This window comes from Anabrus simplex, chromosome 6, assembly GCF_040414725.1.
Source record: "Anabrus simplex isolate iqAnaSimp1 chromosome 6, ASM4041472v1, whole genome shotgun sequence".
NCBI lineage: Eukaryota > Metazoa > Arthropoda > Insecta > Orthoptera > Tettigoniidae > Anabrus > Anabrus simplex.
Window position 1 is genome coordinate 252,817,273 of NC_090270.1, and position 16,094 is coordinate 252,833,366.

General features: G+C 37.9%; 1 protein-coding gene across 4 annotated transcripts in view; it reads left to right on the top strand.

The window, feature by feature from the left end:
* Positions 1-16,094, top strand: part of Imp (IGF-II mRNA-binding protein) — a 424,845-nt gene that overhangs the window by 369,116 nt on the left and 39,635 nt on the right. For all 4 annotated transcript variants that reach the window (XM_067150361.2, XM_067150362.2, XM_067150363.2 and 1 more), the window contains one exon: positions 8,694-8,885. In XM_067150361.2, the coding sequence (XP_067006462.1) occupies positions 8,694-8,885 (192 nt within the window). The remainder of the gene's footprint in view (positions 1-8,693; positions 8,886-16,094) is intronic.

The following is a 16,094-nucleotide window of genomic DNA, read 5'->3' on the forward strand; positions in this document are numbered from 1 at the left end:
CCTGCTTGAGATGTGTCTCGCTCACTACCTCTGGTATCTTGTCAACTGACGCCGTAGCTGTAATAAACACAACCTAATAAAGAGGAAAATTGCAAGTGTCCCATGCTCTGCCTACGTCCTTTACGTTTCTTCTGACTTAGTTTGCTCCAGAAAGATAGTGCTGGAGGAAGAAAGGGCGGAGTTTCAGGCTAGTTTTGTCGATATTGTGATCTTTGCAGAATCTCAACTTACTAGCGCTTTTGGAACAGTCCAACAAACCTAACATGCACTATACGAGTAAAAACTATCATTCTTCGAATAAACATTTCAACAGGGAAAACAATACCCACTTGACCGTCTTTTGGATCCAACTGATTTCTGTACTAACATAACTAAGCATTGACACCTCAACATTTTATCATTAGCAACGTCTCCTTGTGTTTAAACGTCTTCTTTTTTACGACCTTTTGATAAATCAACCGTATATATTTTAACACACTTGATTCGTTCACACTTCTATTTTAAATTAATTTGACATTAGTCTCATTATCTTGAACTCATGTTATGGGAGTGGAATAAATATCCCCCTTGGATGACTGCTTTCACGCTCAAGGCCGTCATAGTCCTAATGGTGTATAAGAAGAGGATCCATTTTGGTTTTAAGCGTTCACATAATTGAGATTAACTACATTATATTTTAAAAAACTTTTAAAATACAGTGTTTTTAACAAACTTTCTGTGCATTGTCCTCATTTTAGAAGTTATTGTGTAACATTTTATGGAGTCATTGTTCAACATTTTATTCTGTAGTTTGTAAAATTGGAAAGATCCCATATCCAATTATTTTAAGATTGATATAGGCTGATGATGCCCGGAAAAAGGGTGAAACGTGTACCTATGAATTTTAAGTATTATGGATCTATAAATAATTATTATAATATTTAGGGGCTCTATTTTTTGGGAATAGCGATAAGCACGAAATTTTTCATATCTTCTTTCTAGCCTTTATATGACCTTGTAGGTACCGTACTGTAACGTATTTTAGCGAAATATCGCGAAATCTGTTTATTACGCGGATCGCGCAAATAATCACGAAATATACCCCACTTGGTAAGAAAAATGCGAAATCGTATCTCCAATAAATGTTTAAATGCTCTTGTGAACTTGTCTATAGTAGTTTCCTTCTCCGTTGATTGATTGCGCTGTATATTCTCTACACAAATGCACACAAAGCGATGAGCCCTGTGTATCGGAAGTGTGTGTGTTCAGTTCCGCGATCTCTAAGGCAATCATTAAAAATCTATATCTGTTATCGATTACAGGAAATGGCATTGCGGTCGTAGCAAGATCGGTTGTAGATACAGCAGTGCGCATTATACTTTTTCGCATTGAAAGTTCGCCACTTAGGAACCTTTATCAGCAAATGTCCAGCATTTAAGTACAAAAATGCTGAAAACTAAAGTCACAACAGTTTTTCCGAGGGACGTGGAATACAACAGTGAGGCGTTCTATGTATTTGATGCTGCAAGAAAGATTCTAATGTGTAAGTACTGTAATGTTCGCATTACGTGAAAACGAAGAGATGCATGCTATAAATACTGTAGCGAATCAGAAACACACAAAAAGAAGAAGAATGAAGCAAATGAACATAATTTTAAGCGGCAAATAACAATCAGCGATACTTTACACATCGCAAAGGAGTTCAAAAGTGATAGAGAGCAATTTGTAATAGACACAACAAAAGCATTCATGCAAGCCAGCATTTCTATAGAAAAATTGGATAATCCTGGCATGAGGACATGGATGAATATAAAAGGGAAGATAAATAATACCGACTTTATTATAAAATATGACGATATTAGTAGGCCTATTCTAAATAAATCGCACTGAGCTCGATAGCTGCAGTCGCTTAAGTGGAGGCAGTATCCAGTAATCGGGAGATAGTGGGTTCGAGCCCCACTATCGGCAGCCCTGAAGATGGTTTTCCGTGGTTTCCCATTTTCACACCAGGCAAATGCCGGGGTTTTAAGGCCACGGTCGCTTCCTTCCAATTCCTAGGCCTTTCCTATCCCATCGTCGCCGTAAGACCTATCTGTGTCGGTGCGCCGTAAAGCAAGGAGCAAATAAATAAATAAATAAATAAATAAATAAATCGCCTGGTTGAGTTGTAATAATGTTATTGTTTTTACGTCCCACTAACTACTTTTACGGTTTTCGGAGATGCCGAGATGTCGGAATGTTGTCCCACAGGAGGTTTTTACGCGCCAATAAAACTAGTAACACGGTGCTGACGTATTTAAGCACCGGACTGAGCCAGGATTGTACCTACCAACTTGGGCTCAGAAAGCCAACGCCTTAACCGTCTGAGTTAACTCGTCCCCGGCCGGGCAGCACCAGCATATCCATGATTATCTTCCAGGGATATGTGGCTTTGCAAAATGCAGTGAAAGCACGTCTGATAGAAGAGAAGAAAGAAGACATTGTTAGTGAAGTTTTAGGAGGATTTGCACCAAGTGTTTGCAAGTATTATGGTTTCCGACGTCTAATGTGGTCAGCGAAAGGGGCTGCTTTGTTTACAAAAACATACTTTCTGACTGTCGCACAACTCTGAATCCTGATAATGTTGAAACCATGCGTAGTTTATGGAGACAAGTCATTCAAAATGTTAAAACATGTAGAACCAAACCATCCCCACGGCACTTAACGCCCTGAAAGGGCCTTTGCCTGCCCTGTGACCGCTGCTCAGCCTGAAGGCCTGCAGATTACGAGGGGTCGTGTGGTCAGCACGACGCATCCTCTCGGCCATTATTCTGGGCTTTCGAGACCGGGGCCGATATCTCACTGTCAATAGCTCCTGAGTTCTAATCAGGTAGGCTGAGTGGACCTCGAACCAGCCCTCAGGTCGAGAAAAAAATCCCTGACCTGGCCGGGAATCGAACCTGGGGCCTCCTGGCCAGAGGCATGCACGCTACCCCTACACCACGGGACCAGCAAAAACGTGTAGGCTATGTATAAATTCCTAACTTCCACCTAACTTCATTTTGAGGTTTCAGTGATTTATATAGGCCTACCGGTATTTATTTCTACAACATTCTGTATATTTGGTTGTTCTAAGGTTTAATGACAATTTAATACATTACAAGTGTTCACTTTAAAACCTCTAATCACAAAATTAGTTAGATTTACCCCATACCATAAGGAATATTTCACAAGAAACAGTATGACAATTTTTTTCACGAAATACCTACTGAAATAGTGTTAGTTTTAACACCGAAATCAACAGTTTAATTTCACCAAAAAATAAGGCCCGTAATGATATTTGTGAATCTCAACTTCCCGAAAAGCGCAGAAGGAAATCCACAGTAATGGGTCGCATACGTGACCATTGCCGTGATCTCTTTAAATATCGAGTTGACGGATGCTCAAGAAAGGAAAAAAAAAAAAGAAGTAAGAAACATGAAGTGTAGCTTGAAAACAAAAATGGATCTGTGTGTCTGAAGTTTGGGAGAAAAGCTCCTAAAGATGATGCAGGTGGATACAGACACTACTATTGCCAAAATACCAGGTAAGAATAAACAACTTTAGAATTGTAAGTAATGAATGCACATTTATAAATAGTTAAATTACATTTATTCTAAAAATATCTACGGATGCTGGGGTTGCAGCGCATCGAACGAGAGATGTTATATCTCCCGAGCTTCCTTTAGAGGACGTTCCCGTTCCCCCTGAGGATCTTACGTCGCTGAATAATTCAACTGGTGTCACGCGGAGGACCATCTAGACCTAAAAAGTGGAAACTATAAGAATTCGAAGCAGATCTGACGAGTGACTTAATAGAGCAAGAGCTACAAAGAGAGGTTTTGTTGAAACAGATGAAAGTGTTAGATTTATAAGTGAGAAAAGATTGAAAAGCGACAGTGTGTTCTGGAAAACAACAGAAGAGCTCATTTCAGTGCAAAATCAGGTTTTACAATAGCAAATAGAAAATATTTTACATAAAAGAGAGAAAAGAGCAGTATAAACAAGTGAAACCGAAATGGAACACCAACAGATATTTTTTCATTTAGAATAGTGGTTGACAGCCTTTTCTTCTTCTTCAATTGTGTTTCACTTTGGAGTCTATTATCTAAACTCTGCCTTTCATACTAATCAACATTCAATAATCACTACAGTTATTATACAAATTCTTTCTAGTCTTACATAAACGTCGTGGCTCGTACCCTTGGTATACTTGCACCCCGGCTTGGGAATGACTGATTTAAGGTTTCTTTTCTTGTAAGTTTCCTTCAGGATATTGTGTAAGGAGTTACATTGTATTTTTCATTGTGTTTAGGGCTAGGAGCCATATTCAAATGCATATTTTTCTGCGGTCATGGAAAGGCACTCAAACACTCTTTAATACAGGTTTCGTACTTCCTTCTTCACAAATATGAAGAGTTTATTTACCATACCTTTGCATAATTTGTAGATTCTGCTGCATACACTGTCTAACTTGCGTACCTTCAAAACTTAGAAATAACACAAAATGCTATCCATATTCATGAATGATTATGAACTAACAAGGAAGTTGTTCGAGTTGGACCAGATCAATTGCAATGAAACTTACTAACATGGTCAGCTAAGACATCCGGAACTTAATGGTTATAGCCGTACTGCTGTGAAATATTTTCGTACTGGTATTTATACACAGTAAATTTTTGTTCCAGTTTTAAATGGAACGTGATGTATAGGTGGCAGCAATTGCAATGAAACTTGGTGGGATGATCAATTAAGATATCAGAACATTGCTACATGCCTGCTATTGTTACGTTGGCTACTCACAGTGTGACAAAATGAATGACTCTCAACAGGAATCCGGATGTTTCCTCATATTTGCAGTAAAAGGCTGTTTATAGCATGACCGGGCAAGTTGAACATGCGGTTAGGGGCGCATAGCTGAGAGTTTGCATCCGGGAGATAGTGGATTTGAACCCCACTGCCGGCAGCCCTGAAGATGCTTTCCGTGGATTCCCATTTTTACACCAAAGAAATGCTGTGGTTATACCTTGGCCGCTTTCTTCCCACTCCTAGACCTTTCCTATCCCATCGTCAACGTAAGACCTGTTTCGGTGTGACGTAAAACAAATTGTAAAATAAAAGTTTATAGCATGCACGTTTATATAGAGATGACAAAGATTTCATATTACATATTTTAGTTTCAATTGTAAACGACAATGAAGTACTAGAAACATAATTTTTTGAAATATTCGTATACTGTGCATGTTAGTAAAATGATGAGCATGACATTCTGTTCATATGGTCAAAATCTGTTCTTCATTCTAAAGTGTACTATTTAATTTAACTTAAAAATAAAACTCGGTGCATTTCTACAGTGCATACGCGAGGTCATTACAGCTCCAAAATCTTCCAGCTGTTCTTTAGCAGTTAATTATAACCCTGTCGTTGAGTTTATGACAAAGTGGTTATCTATAATGTAATTGACAAAAGTTTTAATGCACCTACTCAATACTATACAATAATTGTAATGCCTATATATACTTTACAGTGTTTTAGGGGACTAGTTTCGACCCCATGTGAGTCATTATCAGCCTAAATAAGGTACACTTTTTATTTGTTGATATCCAGGAACAGTATTTTTTTGTAAATTGATAAAATTAATCAAATGAGCAAAATGTGTGGACCTTGTAGTGGCAATAGTTACGGACTTTGCACGGTACATGACAAAATGTCTTGACTACTCTCCAAAGACTTTGAATAAGTAGTTATGTCCAATGCTGGATTCGTAAAGTCAACCTTGTCGGCTGCATATTTAAACGTGGTAAGAAATAATTTTCGTGGTGGTCTGTATTGATGAGAAATTACAATTAAAAAGATGATCCATTATTATTTATTATACAATCCTCCTGCAACAGCTGCAGGTTGCCCAAAAACAGAATACCTTAACAACAATAATGGATATGGATACAATAGATAATATGATCGTATGATGTTAAGTATGGGCAATAGAGTCATGCATGTCAAACATTTGAGGTCCTCAAGCATGGTTCTTGAAGATCATGATGGACTTCTTGAGTGTGGTAATCGCGATGTGATAGCTGAAATCTCTATTCAGCCCAAAGGTATTGCAGAAGTTGACAAAAAATGTAGGTATGGTTCCTCGAGCACCTAACATCAAACCAATCACAGTGATGGATGAGAGCTTATACTTTCGCTTATAGAAGTCCACCGTGTCTTCATAAATTCTTTTTTCTGCATCGATCTCTTCTGGCTCGTTTTTGTTGGGCTCAAATGTAATGGTTGGATCGATGATGAAACCTTCAGAACAGGATGGCTTAAAAGCAATAATGTCAATGCGTCGGTTGCTTCCTCTGTTGGAGAGACCATGTACTTCTTCATAGGCATACACTTTTATTATTGATGTAATTATATGGACATCAAGACCTTGTGGTACGAGTTTCAAGCTAACAATGAGGTCATCTTCAGCCGCTTAACCTTAAAATTGATCAATACATTACATATTACATACAATAAAAAAAGTATTAAAACCTAATCTTAAAAATTAATGAGAGGTGTTAAAACTTTGTGGTCTCTTCTTATGGAGGGCAATGGTTAAGTGCAGTTCTTCCAGTTAAAATTACATTCAGGTGACGTGTCTTGAGGTGCTTTATTGTAATAGATGTCATTGCTGTGATTTACTTTAGCCCTTCACGGGCGGCGGTCATTTATGGCCATAGGCGGCCGAGAAAAAAAAAATGCATGCAAAATTTTGGGAAAATATGCCTAAATATACCACATACCGTGTTTAGGAGTTGAAATCCAAATTTGAAGCGGTTTGAAGGCCAAATAAATATCGTAAAATAATTTTTCGTTGGAAAAACGGCACAAGTCAAACTCCACTTTATGATGTGACAGCGGTTAACTTGAAGTACACTGTAGTCCACTATTACGAAATATATGTACAAAAAACTACTTTCAATGATATTTTAGGTTTAATTTTTTGTCTTTGTCCGTGAAAAAATCTGTCAGAAAATAGTCATAGCAGTTGAACCTACGCTGTACACAAATAATATCCTGAATTTGCAAGTGTCAAGGTGATCCTCAAAACTCCAATAAATGCCTTTGTCACGCAATGTTGGGTGATGCTAAGTTCTCCTTCTGCTTTTTTCTGTGGTCTGTGTTGCCTGCATTTTCTTTTTGTCCCCATGTAATTTAGTTTCACTGAGAATATGATCAAATATTTCGTCAATCAAAAATAGATGAAAATATTTTACAGGGTGCGTATCATTATCAAAGTATGATGGTAATATTGACCCTTGATCGATATTACGAACGGGAATAATATTTGTTGGCCCAGGGTCGCTATTATGTCTGTCCAGTCGTCCGTTCTGTCGCCATCTGTGTCAGCTTGTGTCGTTGCACTCATTTGAGCTGGAGAAAGAATTTTCATCCCCAGATTCACATTCACTAAAATCGGAAACTTCCTCGACCATATCATCCAGTATTGACACTGTCTGTATCACTGATCCGTTTTCGTGATGCCATTTTCCTGGAAAACTGCGAAAATGTGTAAGTATGTACACAAGAAAACTGCGTCGCGCAACATGTGTATTACGTAACTCCCACAAACAGGAGAACACACTCGGCTGGATACTGCAGGGATTTGCCTCACCGGAAGAGTTGAGAACAGCTCCTGCAATCTCTGAGCATGTTTGGGTACCTCCTCGGCTAATAAACCTGTGATTTTCGAACAGAACATATATATATATGTTTCCGCATGGAGCGTAAGAAAAGTCTGCCATATATATATGTTTCCACCCGCGAAGAGTTTGTTTGGATGATAACTCTTTTCCAGTGGCGAAGCTATTAGTTAATTAATGGGTAGGCGGGAAATCTTACCTTAAAAGTTTCTTGTAGAGTAGTTCCAAACGTTGAGTTTTCTTGGCTGCAAAATTGTCGATCACATGGTCCTTCAATACCTGATCACTCATCAATTCCTTCACAAGCAAAACAGAAGACAACTGACATCTAGCGGCTATTAATATAAACTAGACTATGTATTCGTTTCTTCAATAGCCAAGGCATAGCGAATGATAGTTTGGACAAAATAATACTTTGTACTAGTATATTCTTTTTGAAAGACCCTGTATTTTTGCTGGGTAGTAAATGCACTTTTTTGTGGCATCAGATTACTACTGCTGCTGCTGCTGTTAATGATGAGGCCTGCGAGGGACCAAATATAAATCTTAATTCATCCTTATTGTTTCTTCTGTTCTTTCCAGTATTCCTTCATCACATAATGCTTTATTCTTCTCTCAGACCACTTTGGACCGGTTTCCCTTTCATTGTTCCTTGGTAATCTTTCCATTCCTTAAAAATAAAATTCTCTCTATATTTTCCTCTTTTATTTTATTTGGACCTCCTGTATCCAGATAGTTGACCCTTTTCTCCCTAAGGTACGCCCATATCTGTTTTGTCAATTTATCATCAGCCATTATATAGATATGTCCAAGAATGGCAGTTTTTTTCATACTCAGATATATTTTCTACATTCTGGTATATTTCTTTATTTCTTCTAAATTTCCATTCTGTTTTCGTTAGGCCTAAGATTTTCTCACGATCATTGTCAGTAATAATAATAATAATAATCATCATCATCATCATCATAATGATAATAGTTTGCTTTTGACTTCTGAATTGTCTTTTGTGTGTTCTAGGAAACCACTTACTTGTACATACCGAACAATGCAGTGGGTGCTATAATTGGGACCAAAGGCACACACATTCGCAATATAATCAGGTTTTCTGGTGCATCAGTCAAGATTGCACCCCTTGAACAGGATAAACCACAAGACCAACAGACAGAGAGGAAAGTGACCATCGTAGGATCACCTGAGTCACAGTGGAAGGTGAGTGCACGATTTCTGATTCTGATAATTTGTTTCTGTTAAATTCAATGGTTGATAATAGTACACACTGGCGATGAAAAAGGCTTTGTGATGAGATGATTGTTGGTACAGTAATGGAAAAAGTATTTCCATCAAAATGCGTTGTTTGAATAGTAAATTAGAAACTACATCCAAGCTTATAGGCACTATGATATAGCACGATATTACTAATTGGTTGTTCCTCTTTTCAGTGCCATAAAAATTTTCTCTGAAAGCACATTATTTTAATTCGTACCTCATTCAACTGGGAACAAATTGTTTATTCTGTTGAATTTCTTACCTAATGACATCAATTTGGTCTTCGAAAGGCTAATTTTCATACCATACTCATTGCACTTATTTTCAAGATGCAAGATATTAGACTCCAGGCTTTTAGCACAATCTGCCATTAAGACCAAGTCGCCAGCATAGGCCAGACTGCATACTACATTTCTGCCTAACTGAAAATCTCCCTGCCACTTTATACCTTTCAGCAGATGATCCATGTAAATTACGAACATTAGCCCTGTCTAACCCCTGTAAGTACCCTGAACCAAGCACTCATTCTACCATCAATTCTCACCGTAGCCCAATTGTCAACATAAATTCCTTTGATTTTAATAATTTACACTTGATCCCATAGTCCCCCAGTATTGTGAACATCTTTTCCCTCAGTACCCTGTCATATCCCTTTCAGACCTGAAAGAAAACTGGAGGTGTGAATTTTTGTTTGTACGTCAAGAACTGACTAAAATGCCGCTCAATATACACATTAATAGTTTATTTTGCAAAATAAAAACTAACATCCTAAAAACAGGACCCACACAATTGTGCGTATCAAAATTCAAAACCTCGTATCACGTACGATGGTGTAGCTTCAAAATTTACGTTCACTAACCAATGTACACACTTCATTGAATATATTCCGGTATTCAGTAAAGCTTCTAGATTAATATAAACGCAGTAAATAAATACTTACTTTCGGCACTACTGCTTCCTGCCATCTCGCCGATCAACTGTGCTTTTTAAACTCTTCTTCCTTCGCCCTGGCGGTCAAGCGCATACTAAAATCAATTGAAATACATGCCACGTGTCCTGCACAATCACTGCAGTCCGGTGTAGCGCCGAAAAAACATCAAATACGGTCAGGGATAACTAAAATACGAACCCGCACAATTGTGCGTACTCGGTCTGAAAGGGTTATGCTTTCTCTAGATCTATGAAACATAAACACAACTGTCTATTCTTTATGAAACATAAACACAACTGTCTATTCTTCTCTTACCATTTTTTGATCATCTGGCGCATACTGAAAATCTGATCCTGTCAGCCCCTTTGTGGTCTGAAACCACACTGGTTTTAATCTCCAGCTCCCTCCCACCCTCTCTTTGCTTGCTATATTAATCAATGAGATACCTCAATAGTAGTTGTAATCCTTCCTGTTCCGTTGCTTATAGATAGGTGCAATTACTGCTTTTGTCCAATCTGAAGGTAACTTACCAACACTCCATGCTAATCTTATTATTCTATGAAGCCATTTCATACCTCCTTTCCAATATACTTCACCAATTCAGGTCTAATTTCATCTATTCCTGCTGCTTTATGACAGTGGAGTTAATTTACCATCCTTTCCACTTCCTCAAGCGTAATTTCACCAACATCATTTTCCCTCTCCCCATGAGCTCCGTTGTTCGCGACACCACCGTGAAGATTTCCGTTTACGTTGAGAAGATTTTCAAAATATTCCCTCCGTCTATCCAGTGATTCTCTGGGATCGATTATGAGTTCACCTCAATTACACAAAACACTGTTAATTTCCTTTTCCCCCCTCCCTTCCTGAGATTCTTTATTACTGTTCAGAAAGGTTTCCTTTCTGCTTGACCTAGCCTTTCCAGGTTATTACCAAAATCTTCCCATGGCTTCTTTCTGGATTCAACAACTATTTGTTTTGCTCTGTTTGTTTCATCCATGTATAATTCCCTGTCTGCACCAGCTCTTGTTTGGAGCCATTTCTGATAAGCCTTCTTTTTACGATTACAAGCTGCTCTCATTTCATCTTTCCACCAAGATGTTTGCTTTTCTCCATCTTTACATGCAGTTGTTCCTAGGCATTTCCTTGCTGTTTCTACCACAGCATCCCTGTATGCAACCCATTCTCTTTCTACAGTATATCCTGAACGTGCTTACTGTCTACTGTTCGGAACTTCTCACCAATCATATCCATGTACTTCTGTCTGATTTCCTCATCCTGGAGATTTTCTGTCCTTATTCGTTTGCAGAAGATTTCACTTTGTCTATCCTAGGCCTAGAGGTACATAATTCACTACAGATTAGATAGTGGTCTATCATAATCATCATCATCATCAAGATTCCACTCCAGTATCGCAGTTGTGGTTTGCCAGCATGCTCCATTTTAGTCTTCGTGTACCACTGCTCCTTCGAGACTTCATGCCAAGTTGATTCCTTTGGATGTGATATCTTTCTTTACTTGGTCCAGCGATCTCTTCCTAGGTCTTCCAACAAGTCTCTTTCCAGTAATCTCAGTATTCAACCATTGTTTTTCAATTCTTCTTTCTGTCATATGTTTGACGTGACCAAACAATCGCAAACGTGTCCTAGTTATGGTCTCCTTCAGGGACTGATTTATTCGAGCTTGTTCTCTAATCTTCTCATTTCTTACTTTGTCCTTCCTAGTCTTTTGATGCATGCTTCTTAGAAACTTCATTTCTGAAGTCTGCTGTCATCATTTTTGATAGTTGTGCTTGTTTCCAACCCGTAAGTCAATATAGGGACAAATTGTTTGAAACAGAGTTTGTTTTGATCTTAGTGGCACTTGTTTATTCCAGAGCAGATATCGAACTTGCTGATAGAATTGACTGGATTTCTGAATACGGTTATTTAATTCAAGCTGTATTCTGTTGTCACTTGATATTATGCATCCAAGGTACTGATACTGGTTTACTGTTTCCAATTGTACACCCTCCAGCATTATATTTGCTTCTCTGTTTATCAACAGACATTGCAGCAGTTTTTGTAGTACTTGCTTTCAGTTCATATATTTTCACATGATCATTTCAGACGTGGGTGAAATCAATTAGTGAATATAGAAAAGATAAAAACATTTGTAAATGTTTTTACTAGGTTAAGTAATGCTCTTTCGAGCGCACCTTAATAAATTATATTCCAGACGTTCAGCCTTTCCTAAACTTCCATCTTGCTATTTCCCCAGATAACTATATCACCTGCAAAAGCAAATGCTTTTAAGTTCCATGTTGGTGTTCTGCTTCACTTCTTTTATGATTTCATCCATGATGGTGATGAATAGTAATGGTGAAAGGGCACTGCCTTGTTGCACTCCTAGATGTCTGGAACCAATCTGAATATAAATTTCCTACTTGAACACAGCTGTAGCAGTCATCATAGAGCATTTTTATTCTCTGAATGAGTTCCATAGATACATTCTCATACCTGCCAACCGTTCCGATATACCCGGAAACTTTCAGTTTTTTAACTCATTTTCCGATTTATTTTCAATTCTTCCTATTTTTGACCAATATAACCTCCACTACAATCAATACTCTTACCCTAGGATAAAGGATAAATTCTTACGTGCTTGTGTAATTTACCCAACCTCATTTTCAAGCGTTTTTATTTGATGGTTCGCCTTCGTGTATCATGTTTCCTGCTTGCTCAAACAGCATGTGTACTTTATGGCTGGGGATTCAGGATGGCAATCGTCCTACAAGCAAGAGAGGCTAGGAAGCACTAATGACTCGGTTAGTCGGGACGAAAGAATGAGTTTCTTATTGTGTGGTTCGGGCACTATTAACATCGTTTCTGTGTGTAATTTCGTTGGAATTGTATGGCACGTGTTTTTTCTACTGGTTCTGTGCTTTTCCCCATGTCAGTGTTAATAATGTATGAGACACACCTATCTGTTTTGTATTTGCTAGTTTCGTGTATTTCACTGCATTTCTTTTATTCTTACTTCATAATTTTCATGAGTTGAATGTATCTCAGGGAGTTGTGTCAGTGACAGTTTCTGGTATTTTCTCTTCACGTTATGGCCAAAAGACATAACAAACGTTATCTCCAAGTGTTCAGAGATACCTACAAAATTAAATTTCCGTTCATTTTACAGTCTAATAAAGGAAACTATTATGCAAATCACATCGGGGGATAAATTTTATTTCGAGTTATCGAAATTTTGAGATATAGAGAATACCGTTTTTGAGCATGTATAGCACATAATTGAATCATATGTATCTACGGACTTTTACTGAATACATTATGTTTAACGGTACCGGTACTTAAAAATATACAAAGAAACTATTTTATGGCATCACTTTAATTATAACCCTTATTATAGTAATTTTTTAGAAGATAGGATATGGTACATACAGTAGTGAAATAAGAAACATAGCTCCGTTAACACTTTTGGAAAAAAATCCTATAATCTCTTCTGTCTGTTGTGGTTAACGTTTCCTCACTTCACGTTGAAACCTTTCGCCAATACCACGCAACCGAGTTTCGTAAATGGAGCTTGCCATCCGCGACTTCTGGGCTTGCTTCCGAACGTGACCGGTAATTGACACCCGAGTTATGGCGAGGATTTGCCTATCACTAGAAGTTAGAGTTTTTCGGTTTCAGTCATATTGGTTTCCAGCTTGACTGGAACCCTTTCTTTACTTGTTAACTGTTCCTCAGAAACCGCAAATGCTGTATTGCACAGTTAAAGTTGCACAAAATTCGAGTTACGGAGTATTTTTTTCTTCAAGGGAGGAAATGTTTGCTTCGAGAAATCGAGAAATTCGTATAACCGAATTTTGAGAATGGGGAGATAAATACACGTGAAGAATAGGACAAATGACCAGAAATCTAAGTTAGTTTGAGATACTGAAAAGTCAAGTAATGGAGTTTTGATGTATCGAAGTTCGGCTGTATTATTATTTGTATGTATGTGTCATAAATGAGAGTGATTAGGTACATTTTCTTGTAACCATTTTAATGTTTTTTAAATTTAAGATTTTAGATTTCATGATCAAATCACATTGTTACTGTAGGTATGCATGCCTTTTTATCCTGTCCATTTTTCACTTAGACCTTGGCGCAATATTTGTGATGAAATCCAAGAATTAAAAAATCTTCCTATTTTTGATTTCCAAAAGTTGGCAGGTATGCATTCTTATTTTTATGACACTCCCATATACAGTAAAACCTCGTTAATTCGAAGTCGTTGGGACTAAAAAATCGGACTTCGAATTACGTGATTTCGAATTAATCGCCAATTTGTAATTCAGAAGCACCAACCCTTGTCGCGTTACAAAATATTCTAAGGCCCGTTACTGCATGCAGTTAACCTTGATTCACAGTTTATACCTTTCAAATGCCATGAAAAAAAAAGAAAAACCCAACTATTTCCAAAATGTATCCAAGAAGGTGCATTTACAGTATTCGAATAATGCACTTGGATATCTAGCTGGCAAATATAACCTCACGCAACGAAAGAAAAAAAAAAAAAAAAGCACGATTCAAAGACGAGGAGAAGTATATGCTGGCTCCCATGGGCAAGTGCTTTATTCATTGGATTACTGTACTGTATGCATTTTAGATGCCTTGTATTTACACAGAATGTAACCGATGCCCTTAAAATCACACTTTCCTATGACTCTATCCTTGTACGATTTTCCGCCATGGCACTTCTCTCATACTTCAGAAATGTAAACACTTGTTGCGTCACAAAGTATTCTAAGACTCATTAATCCAAGCAATCACCTCGATTCACAGTTTAAACCTTTCTAATGCCATTGAAAAAACTATTTCCGCAATGTATCCAACAAGGTGCATTTACAGTGTTCAAATAATGCAATTGGATAAATCACTGACTAACATAACCTCACGCAACGAAAGAAAAAAAGTCAACACAATTCAAAGACGAAGATCAGTTATTCTGGTTCCCCTGTGCAAATGCATTACTTTTTGGATTCCTGTACTGTTTGCATTTTTAGATGCTTTGCACTGGCATGGAAAGTGTCCGACGCCCTGAAAACATTGTGGCTTATGGAGCTTTCCTATGACGAGGGGATAAAGTTTCTCGCTTCTATGTGCATTGCAAGGAACTATTATACAATGACCCCCTATCCCCCCCGCTTGTACGATTCTCCAGCTGGCACTTTCTCCGTTAAAACCATAAGACCGTTTGGGCTCGCATTAAAATAAAGCAATGCAGTTTCATCGGCAATGACAATATTATTCGGTGCCTATGAATCTGTTATATGAGCCACGTTTTTTCGTCAACTGTTGGCATCGCCGGTGTTCGCGGATTCTGTTTTTCCGCACACTGCCTGTTGCGTGATATTACGACGTTCCTTAAAAGGTTGAATACAAAAGAATTCCGATTTAATTCAACTTGGCAGTCATGAAGCGCACTGTAGGCCCACCGAAGTGAGTGCAAGTGCGGAAAGCTACCCCTCCACGTTCCGGAACACGCGTTCTATTATGGCGCGGATAAATTTTGAGTTGAAATTGCTCTGTAACATACTATTGTTTTAAAATGTGAAGGCAGCTTCGAGTTAAAAGTCTGAATTTCGGTAATGGGGCCGACATTGTACTTCGAATTACGAATTATTCGTATTTCGAATTAAACAATCTAAATAACATGCAAAACTGTATCTCATGTTTCCGGGAATGAGAGCTTCTTCAAATTAGGCGGGATTTTGAATTAACTGATTTCGAATTATCGAGGTTCTACTGTAGTTCTAGGGTCACTATCAAATGCTTTTTTGATATCTAAAAACAAAATGTCAAGTTACGATCTTTCTCCCAGTGCTTTTCTAATACCATTTTCAGTGTAGATATGATTTCTATTGTTGATCTTTCTTTCCTAAATCCATATTGTTCTTCTTGCCGTTGGGGTTTGATTATTTTCCTTAATCTTTTCTCAAGAATCTTCTCAAATATTTTTAAACCTTGGGACAGTAAGGTTAATCCCTCTATAGTTGCTGTGCTTTTTTCGAGTTCTTTTCTTGAACAGGGGAACTATAACTCCCATTTCCGGTCATTTGGTATTATTTTATCCTTCCATATTGCCGTTATTACCCTGTATAGCCATTGAATTGCTTGTGGGCCAGCAGCTTTAATCATGTCTGCACTTAGTTCATCAAAGCCATTAGCTCGTTCATTGCGCATACT